At 39.8% G+C, this 8,395-nt stretch overlaps 1 protein-coding gene across 1 annotated transcript in view; it reads right to left on the bottom strand.

The window, feature by feature from the left end:
* The window catches only part of Glg1 (golgi glycoprotein 1), a 125,395-nt gene that overhangs the window by 44,892 nt on the left and 72,108 nt on the right, over window positions 1-8,395 (bottom strand). The window contains exons 5-6 of the mRNA XM_004625997.2: window positions 1,432-1,635; window positions 705-776 (exon numbers count right to left, since the gene is read on the bottom strand). Of these exons, the coding sequence (XP_004626054.1) occupies window positions 705-776; window positions 1,432-1,635 (276 nt within the window). The remainder of the gene's footprint in view (window positions 1-704; window positions 777-1,431; window positions 1,636-8,395) is intronic.

Genomic DNA, 8,395 nt, shown 5'->3' with positions numbered 1-8,395 from the left:
TCAGCCTCCCCAGCAGCTGGGATTATAGGTGTGTCATGGCCATTGCTTGGCCCCCTTTTTTTTTTTTTTTTTTTTTTTTTTTTTGTCTTTTTGAGACAGGGACTCACTATGCAGTTCAGATTGGCTTGAGCTCACTTAGTAGCCCAGGCTGGTCTCAAACTCACAAAGATCCTCCTGCCTCAGCCCCTCAAGCACTGGGATTATAGGTGTGCACCACCACACCCGGCTCACTCTATACTTTCCTCAGACAAATACATTTTGGGTCTCTACTTAAACCCAAGTCAGTCTCTTATCTCTGAAAAAGTAATGCTTCTTCTCCTCAGCCATTTATATCTCGGGACAGTCATCCCATGCATCTGCAGATTTAAAAGTATTTATGGGAAAGAAAACTGTGTTTGTACTAAAAGTTTTTTCTTGTCATCATTCCCTAAGTAGTACAGTGTAGTAACTAGTTAAGCAACATTTCATTGTACTAGGTATCATAAGTAATCTAGAGATGATTTGAAGCAAATATAACATTCAATTTACATAGCTTATATGTAGATACTGTGCCATTATACACAAGGAACTTCAGCATTCTTGAATTTTGGTATCTATGGAGAGTCCTAGAATCAAGTCCTTGTAGACAGCATGAGGCAGCTGTAAAGACATTTGTGAAAGCTTTTAAGAAATTAATAAAATATTAATTCGGTTCAAAGAAATACCTTTTCACTCATGGATTCTTCAAATTTATGGTTAAAGAGGCATTTATACACTCTGCCTTCACCAGCTTGCGTCTGTAAGATGAAACATACATATTATTATTACTCCTTGTTTTTTATACTGGGAATTGAACTCAGGACCTTGCACTAGCCAGGCAGCACTGAGCAGCTGAGCTATATCCCCAGCCCATTATTACTACTCTTTGCTAAATAGCTACGCTCTATATAATCTACACTTCTATGTGGACTTTTCTATTAAGCACACTGGCTGAAAAGCAAGAGAAGTGTCAGTCTCCTTTCGTACAAGTTTATGCTGGAGTCAGGGCTCATTAGGTTAATAATCAAGAGTTTAGTTTTAAAAGTTTAAAACCTGCCGTTTTCTTCATTTAGGCCAAAACCATGTGTATGTTTTAGCCACAGAATAAATCAGAACAGGATTCCCTGGTAAAATAAGATTCTTAAAGATAAAATAGACTTCTAAGAACTAAAATTGAGAACAGAGATACAGTAGAAAAAAAAATGTGTGGAGACTGGAGAAGCCAACTGTTAGCTCTATGTTAAATCTTTGAGGCTGAGCATCTGATACTATTTTCTGTCATCTTGGGACCAATTCCACCTTCCATTTCAGTGGCTTTTCCACAGCAAGGGTTTGTGATAGTGTACATTATTTTGGAATGGAGTACTAAAGATGTTTAAAAAGAAGATAAGAACAGCTTCTGTGCTGACTCACATTTTCACAAAACCGCTCACGATCGTCTCGGCAAGCGAAGTATAAATGCCGGTCTAGATGAAAGTCGTCTGAGGACAGCTCAGCCACCCGGAGAATGGCTTTCTTGCAGAGTTCCGAGACCTGGATCTTAGGTTCCTTCTCCTCTGCCTCCTTCACCAGGCCTTTCTCCAAGCATGATACCACCTCTCCTTGCGAATGTGCTCCCTAGAAGGGCCAGGACACTAGTATTTCATAACTTTCACCATGTGATTTCAAATAAACATTTTGTTAAGAAAAACACTCAAATATATTGCTACTGATGTTCTACTGAGAAATCAAGTGAGAACGAAATGTGAAAGATGGGGGCCGGGGAGATGGCTCAGTGGAATAAGTGCTTCCCTGGCAAGCGCAAGGGCCTGAGTTCAATCCCTGGTTCCGCAAAAAAAAAAAAAAAAAAAGTGAAAGTTAAAGAGAACGGTCTCAATAATCTTTTTTCAGAATATACATGCCATATACTACAAATGAAATAAAGATCCTGGGAATTTTAAGGATAACCTAGCACCAGAAGAACTTAAATTTTTAAAGCTTCAATGTCAGAAAATTCTTAAGAAATGACATCAGCTCAGTGCTCTGATCACAGGTCACGTTAAAGTAATGTACAAATTTCCATACATTTACCTCTAAGAGCGAAGCACTTCCTAACTAATGCTTTCTATCATGTTAAAAAGAAACTGACAAACCTGGCTGGGGGATGATGAGGCTGAGATACAGCATGTCCTTAGTATATGCAAGGTCCTTGGCTCAATCCTCAGTACCACAAAGTAATTAAAATATCAGATACCCAAAACAAACTCCAAAGTCCACTGAGAAAGGATATTATAAAGACTCCTTTTGCTACTCTGTACTGTGAAGAGCTCCCATGTATATATCAGTTAGAGTGGAATACTTTGATGTTCTGGACTGACCTGAACATGATTCAGTAAGACTACAACTGGCTGAGGATGGTGCCACAGGCCTGTAATCCCGGTGCTCAGGCAGCTGAGGCACAAGTTCCAGAGAAGCCTGAACTACACTGTGAGAGCGCCTCAAAAAAGAACAAAAAACTATCACTATTTATACAAACTACTTCTAAAAGTTTTTCTAATACCATCCAATTATCTTATAATTATATACTGAATCATTCTGAAGCAACCATATTCATTAGTGTGTACCAGAAGAAAGTTCCCCAAAGTAGCTTCAAGCGTCCTAAGCTTCTATACTCACAAGGTATGTTACAACAATGTGCAAGGTATAAGCATGAATATACAATTTACCAAAGCATATGAAATTATAGTGGTGCTGCCTATTTATATGCACACAGAATATCAATGCAGCAAAATACAAGTCTATGAAACATCCATATATAATAAAAAGATTCCTAAAGCCAGACAGGGAAGCACGCACTTCTGGAAAAATTTCAAGGAACATATATATTTTCTATCTTGCTGTAATTCAGCTGGTTTTACAAAACATTAATTTCCAAATGTTTTTGAAATTGTTCATGAACTCTCCTTAAAACCTATGAAGGGAGAGAAAATTAAATCTACTGTGCAGATGAACAGAGAAGCTCAAGACTTACACAATTCAACCAACCTGCAGAATAGAAAATAGCTAACAATACATCTTTATTTTTTCTGGTCCTGGGTTTAATATGGGTGGGTGGGTAGGGTCTATAAAACTTCTAAATTTTATATGGGGCTTTGCATATTTTTTGAGGAGGGTTCGTAGTATTGAGTTTTCAAAAGGCTCGCTGACCCAAAAGTGATAAAAAGGCCTGCTGCACTGAGCAGATTCTTGGACTTTCCTAAGCTAGTGGGGCCTAGGCCCTTCCCACCAGGGAGGGGGCATGAGGAGAAAAGGTAGAGTTTATCCAATGATTAGAAATGGGATGATCAAAGAGTGCTTTGGGGAAGAAATTCTATTTATTTATTTATTTATTTATTTATTTATTTAGTATAGGGTCTACAGAGTCTCACTACACAGATTAGACTCATAGTAATCCTCCCGTTTTCAACTTCCCGAGCACTGGGATCACAGGCATGTGCCACCAGGCCCAGTCTAGGGGAAGAAATTCTCTTTCTTTCTTTCTTTCTTTCTTTCTTTCTTTCTTTCTTTCTTTCTTTCTTTCTTTCTTTTTAAAGATTTATTTATTTATTTATTCATTCATTCATTTATTGTGTGTGTGTGTGTGGCCAGCTCAGCCCACCAGGGGGCAGGGCTGGCTGGCATGTGGTGCTGGGAGATTGAACCGCGGTCCCTGTGCTTTGCCAAGCTTAGCTTGTTCTAAGTAGGTGCTTTAGACCACTGAGCCATCTCACCAGCCCCGGGGAAGAAATTCTTAACAGATAAGTAAAAGTCTGAGGGATGAAAACAACAACAAAATAAGGACACCTCTAGGGGCCGGGAAGATAACTCAGTAGATTAAGCGCTTGCCTGGCAAGTGCAAGAGCCTCAATTCAATCACCGGTTCTGCAATAAATAAATAAATAAATAAATAAATAAATAAATAATAAAGACACCTCTGAGAAAAGCAGACACCTCAAACTTTTTCTTCCTAACTTATGAGCACCACTTAAACAAGGCCTACACATTTCCATTTTTCTTTTCTTTTTTTTTTTCCCTTCCTTCCTGTCTGTCTGGTCTGTCTTTCTTTCTTTGATAAAGGGTCATGATACACACTTTGGATTGATAGTTATCTTTCTGTATCAGCCTCCCCAGCACTGGGATTACAGGCGTACAACATCATGCCTGGTTTGGGGGCCAGCATGGTGCACCCAGGGTTCAGGTGCTGGCATGGCATGTGGTACCAGATATTGAACTCAGGTCTTTGTGCATGCCAGGCAGGTGCTTAGACTGCTGAGCTATCTCCCCAGTCTAAGGCCCACACATTTCTATCTCCCAAAGAAACAAATAAAAAATACAGATACAGAGCTGGATGGAAGCATAACAATCACTCACTCGTTATAGAACACTAGTGATTATAACAAACACAACAACACCCTAGCCCCAATTTTAGTAGCTCTTAATAACTTAGATTAAATTTGGTCTTCTAGTTTATATAACTTTAAATTTTGATCACATACAATAATGTATAAAAAGTCTACAGAGTCACACTTTTGGCTGTAAAAATCAAGACTTGTATTTTTTCATCATAAGATCTGACAGACTGAACCATACAGAAAATCACTGTTATAAAGCATTAAAAGAAGGTTAAAAATAAAAACATGATAGTCAACTCTTGATTGAAGTTCAACCTTCAATCCTGGCATTTTATAAAAGGTAAGGAAATTATTTCCATGTAATAAGTCTGCTAAATGTTCCTCTGAATATGTAGGGTTTATAATAGTTTTAAATATGCCATCAGAAAGATTAAATATTTAGGATATTATGTTCTTTAATGATTCCATTTGCTCCTTATTAGATTTAAGGTATTTCATTTCAATTATAGCAATTGCAATACCTCATATTGACATTAAGGCACAACATTATTTCCATTAACTCTTTTCACTGCGTATTTCAAATAGACACATTTTTTTTCAAATAACAAGAAGTCAGGATTTGCCCCAGAGTCTCTGAGCCATTTGCTTTACCCATTTTAGCTATATAACTAAATATAGATGAACGTTTCACAACAAAGATTACGTGCTAATCATCAAAGGTGAGTGAAATCAAGTGAGGTGATAATTTTATGCCTGTACATTATCTATGGGAAAATAAAGTCAGTTTAGAAAAGTTTAGTTAATGATTTGCTAACTTGATATATGAATAGCAAATGACTCTGTAAATGGACTTAACAGAGTGGGATGCTAGGGACTGAACTCAAGGCCTTGCATATACTAGGCAAACACTTAACCACTGAGCTACATCCCTAGCTCACAATATATTTGTATTAATGTTTTAAAATGTCTGCTTAAAAAGTACTGCCAGTGTCTTGGTCAGAGTTTAAGAGTCTGACTTCATTTTTCTTTCTCATATTCTTTGTCCTTAAAAACTAAAACAAAAAATCCAGAGAGAACTCTAATCTCAAAATATGGGGAGACAGCTCAGTGGAATAAGTGCTTGCCTGGCAAGCACTAAGTCCTGAGTTTGATCACTGGTACCACCAAAACCAAAACCAAAACCAAAAACCTCAAAATAGTAGGCAAGAACCCAACTTTCAACTCTGGTATAAACCATTTTATTTTCATGTCTTTGGTGTCTCCTACAATCTACTTTAAGAGAAAGAAGACATCTAAATTATTCAAATTGGCTAAAAAGCAAAGAACAATAAAATTATTAACTGTATGAAAGTAGTGATTCTAGGCCAGGAGTGATGGCACTTGGGAGGTCAAGGAAGGAGGATCCCTATGAGTCTGAGGCCAGCCTGGGCTACAAAGTAAGTTCAAGGCTAGCCTGAACTGTATAGTAAGACCATCTCAAAAAAAAAGGAGGGGTAATCCTATAGTACCAGTCCACAATTAGTCCCTTTTGAGGCCACAGCCTACTTTTCCTTCAACTGATGTAAATCACTTATTACACTTCTACTTGTGGAAATTTTAGGAAACTGATCTTTTATTGTATCTTTCTTTTTTTTTTTGTATCTTATTTTGTGTGTGTGTGTGTGTGTGTGTGTGTGTGTGTGTAACTGGGGATTGAACTCAAGCCCTGTGCTTGCCAGGGAAGCACTTATTTCACTGAGCCATCTCCCCGGCCCCTGTATCTTATTTTTTTGAGACAGGTTCTCAAACTATGTAATTCAGGCTGGTCATGAAGTCAACCATCCAGTGCAAGCTGATCTTGAACACATGATCAGCCTCTCAAGAGCTGGGTAGGCATGTGCCATACCAATGTACTGCCTTTTTTTTTTTTTTTTTTTTTTTTGGAACCAGGGATTCCGCAAAACAATGAACAGCAGCAATTGTTAGCTGACGCCAGAGACCTCAGGCCCTTACCCCTTTATTTTAATAATATTTATTTAGAGAACTTCTATAGAGCTTTGCTAATATATATTTTCTTTGTTCTAAAATGTCTCCCTTTGGGCTGGATAGCTCAGTGGTCTAAAGCACCTATTTAGAACAAGCTTAGCAAAGCACAGGGACCGCGGTTCAATCCCCCAGCACCACATGCCAGCCAGCCCTGCCCCCTGGTGGGCTGAGCTGCCCCCCCACAAATAAATAAATATTATAAAATGTCTCCCTTTGAAGGGCCAATCAGATAGCTCAGTGGTCCAAAGCACTTGCTTAGGCAGATGCAGGGACCAGGGTTCAATCACCAGTGTGCCGTGCCAGCCCTGCCCCTGGGGCAGGCTGAGACAGCGACTGAGACTGCTTGTGGTGGCATGCACCTATAATTCCAGCACTTGGGAGGCTGAAAACAGAAGGATCACTATGAGTCCAATCTGTGTAGAGAGACCCTGTACTGTACTATATATATATATATATTGCCTCCCTCTGAAGTTCAGGCTGGCTTTGAATGCAAAGCCCAGGCTGGCCTTGAATTCACAGTGATCCTCCTGCCTCTGCCTCCGCCAAATAATTTTCATATGGGAAACTGACATTGGAGAAGCAAGCCACAGTTAGGAAAAGCAAGGAAGAGCTGAGAACTCCCTGGTATTAAATGTGGCTGAGGCCTTAGAAGGGACTGCACAGGAAAGGAGACACTTTCTCCACGAGGTGAGAGCACAAGCACAGGCCATCTGTCTCCCTGTCCCCTACGCCCAGAAAACACTTTGATGTGAAGGTGGTAGGGTGGTTAAAAACATTAAAGTTCACCCAACTAGAAGGCATACAAAAGGCAGAAATGGTCAAGAGGTGCATTGATGAGCCATACAAACAATTTTGTTACTTTATCAAAGATGAGTATCTTTGTACATCCCTATAACCCCAGGACATTGTGAGATTGAGGTAGGATTTGAGGCCAGGCTGGGCTACATCATAAAATCTTGTCTCAAGCAATAAGAAAAGCAAAAACAAAACCTCTGAATAAACACTTCTGTTATAGGGTCAGGGAGATGGCTCAGTGGAATAAGCACTTGCCTGGCAAGCAGAGGGGCTTGAGTTCAATCCCCGGTTCTGCAAAAACACTTCTTTTATAGCCTTCAGCTCCAGCAGCACTACTTCCTGCTGCTAATCCAACCCACTGCAGACCTAGACTGCCTGAGGGCTGGAGGAAGCTAATTAGCTGTTATCTTGATGTCAAAGGCAAGACCTACTATAAAGAAAAGGAGATTGCAATGGTCTACTCTACCTTGTGACCAAGTATCACAAATGTGAAAAAGTAGCATCTCTGATTCCTCAGAAGTATGGCTAAAACACTGTGGAGATTTTCAGAGGTAAGGTTTCGAATTGGATGTAATCTCCATCACATTATATAAAGTCAGACAACTTCCTGAATTATCAGGGGGACTTAAAGCTTTTGCGCCATTTCTAGAGTCTATTAGGAAGGAAAAAAATCTACCCTTAATAAAGCCAACCTTTCTTTAATTGTCTGAAAGCTTTATGCCATGTTTATTGAACTTTCAAGATGGCTCAGAGTTATCTGAGGGAGGCAGGGCCTTGTGCTGATAGAAAACAGGGTACCAGGGTTTGGTGACAACCAGACAAACCCCAGCATTAAAAACTTTGTGTGAACCACTACCCTCAGTTATGGAATCCTAACTCCATGCTCATTTGCAAAGACACTTGCAAACCATGAACAAAGAGACAAATGCGCTACTGTGACAGTGCACACCTGGAATCCCAGCACTCTGGGAGGCAGCAGCAGGAGTGAGAAGTTCAAGCCCAGCCTGAGGGACTTCAGTCGCAAAACTGAAGTGGCTGCGCCGGGGAGAAGGCTTGGCCATCTAAGTGCCTGCCTGGCAAGTACAAGGACCCTACTTCAATCACTAGTACTGCATGCCACCAAAATGAATGCATGAATGAATGAAAAAGAAAGGAGAGGAGAGGAGAGGAGAGGAGAGGAGAGGAGA

This window comes from Octodon degus, unplaced genomic scaffold, assembly GCF_000260255.1.
Source record: "Octodon degus isolate 3935 unplaced genomic scaffold, OctDeg1.0 scaffold00011, whole genome shotgun sequence".
Classification (NCBI taxonomy): Eukaryota; Metazoa; Chordata; class Mammalia; order Rodentia; family Octodontidae; genus Octodon; species Octodon degus.
This window is presented reverse-complemented; position numbering and strand designations above follow the sequence as displayed.